This window comes from Sinocyclocheilus anshuiensis, unplaced genomic scaffold, assembly GCF_001515605.1.
Source record: "Sinocyclocheilus anshuiensis isolate Anshui unplaced genomic scaffold, SAMN03320099.WGS_v1.1 scaffold467, whole genome shotgun sequence".
In the NCBI taxonomy this organism is placed as follows: domain Eukaryota; kingdom Metazoa; phylum Chordata; class Actinopteri; order Cypriniformes; family Cyprinidae; genus Sinocyclocheilus; species Sinocyclocheilus anshuiensis.
The window spans coordinates 405,554-407,269 of NW_015549599.1; the positions used below are offsets into that span (position 1 = coordinate 405,554).

Genomic DNA, 1,716 nt, shown 5'->3' on the forward strand with positions numbered 1-1,716 from the left:
GAATAAACAGACGATATTGTTCGCTGGTGTGGACGCTAATATCGTTATCTTTATAGTTATCGTTATCGGTGTGAACGGGGCTTTAGGCAATTTTATAAGTCTGAATCCAGATTGAAAAGCAAATATTTGTTAAATAAATGAACGAGTTTGCACTGAAAAGAGCAACATTTTGTTAGATTTTGTTAGATACGCGCTTTTGAATAAAAGTTGCTAACTGGTAAAGCCAAAATATATAATTATATTAGAAATATAAATAAATCTTTCTCTGTAAGAAAACATTGTATAACTAAAACCTTTATATATTAAGATAAGGGTAATTTATTTTGAATTAAGCAGGAGCAGCCCTCTGTAAAACTCGACCTTCACGCTCACCTAAAACCATCTAAAGTCTTTAAAAATTACCTCAAATTTCCATTAGCCTAGCAAAAAAAAAATAAATAAATAAAAAAAAAAATAATAAAAATGATGAAATTAAACAAACGAAAAAAGAGTAAAAGCATATTGTGTGAAAATCACAGTTACTCAAAAAACATGTACTCATGACCTTCCCATGCATTCTCACAGTGGTACATAAACAAGTTGATTTATATCGTTTTTATTGTTTCTTTTTTCTTTATAACGTCTGTTTTTTTGTTTATCGCACAATGATTCGGGAGGGGTGAACATTTAATTAAAAACAAAAACAACAACAAAAAACACCAGAGCGTATTTTGGCGTCTCATTTATGCAGTAAGGAAAGCAAAAATATAGATTTTCATATTTTCCCATTCTCTTGCGAAAATGCAAAGCGATAGCATTTGCATGGCGACCACTTTTCATCCGAAAAGTTAGTTTTTCTCTTAAATTCATTTAGAAATGAGAGCAGTTGGCCAAAAGAGAAGCTGCTTCTGATTGCACCAAGCATTCTTTGGAACAAGCAGGATGCAAAGGTTTGCGCTCGCTCGTCCTTCTCCTCATGCCTAGCTAGTTAGCTTGCTCTCCTTTTTCATGGGTTATTTCTTGATATTTTTTATTACCATTTTTTTTTTTTTTTGGAAAATGTCCAGTCCAGTTATGGAAAGGCTAACAGCGCGAGCGATGCTGCGTCTGTCTTAAACGTCCGTGTGGCTGCGTGCCGCCTACTGCCATTATCTCAACCACAGCAGCAGCCATGTGAGGGCCGTTACTGCCACTAGTAACTGCAACAAAGGCTTTTGCTGATGGGCCGCCACGTCTGTTGGTGGTTGCGGGTCGCTTTTGTCTGCTTCCAGCATCGGGGGCTCCGTGTGGACCACTTCAGGCTCAGTTGTGAAGCCGCTACCGCTGCCTGAGCCGCTCTCCTCATCACCTGACGTAAAGAAACACAAAGCAAATTGCTGAAAAAATGCAGGTTCAGTACAATGAAAAATTGGGAAATAAAAAAAAGATATATATTCAGAAATGTCAACTTCGGTGTCTGCATAATAATTTAGAAAAAATTTATCAAACTTAACTAAATGAATGAATGTCTAGACATTCATAGCTGAATGTCAAAAATAAATTATTATTATTATTATTATTATTATTTCAACATTACATTTTACATTATATATGACACTTAATGTGTGATTATGAAAAAAGGATTAATGATTTAAATGAGCAATTGCTATTTTTTGTTTATTATTTCATGATTTCTATTTTTTTATATTTCAAAAGTTCAATTACTACACACATTTTATATTTTTATAAAATAATATA

The 1,716-nt window shown here is 33.7% G+C and overlaps 1 protein-coding gene across 1 annotated transcript in view; it reads right to left on the reverse strand.

Annotated features, from left to right (window-relative positions):
• Window positions 1–555: 555 nt before the first annotated feature.
• LOC107658648 (glypican-6-like) overlaps window positions 556–1,716 on the reverse strand; it is a 103,923-nt gene continuing 102,762 nt past the window's right edge. Inside the window, exon 8 of the mRNA XM_016447291.1 lies at window positions 556–1,327. Coding sequence (XP_016302777.1) covers window positions 1,128–1,327 — 200 coding nt within the window. The 3' untranslated portion in view covers window positions 556–1,127. The remainder of the gene's footprint in view (window positions 1,328–1,716) is intronic.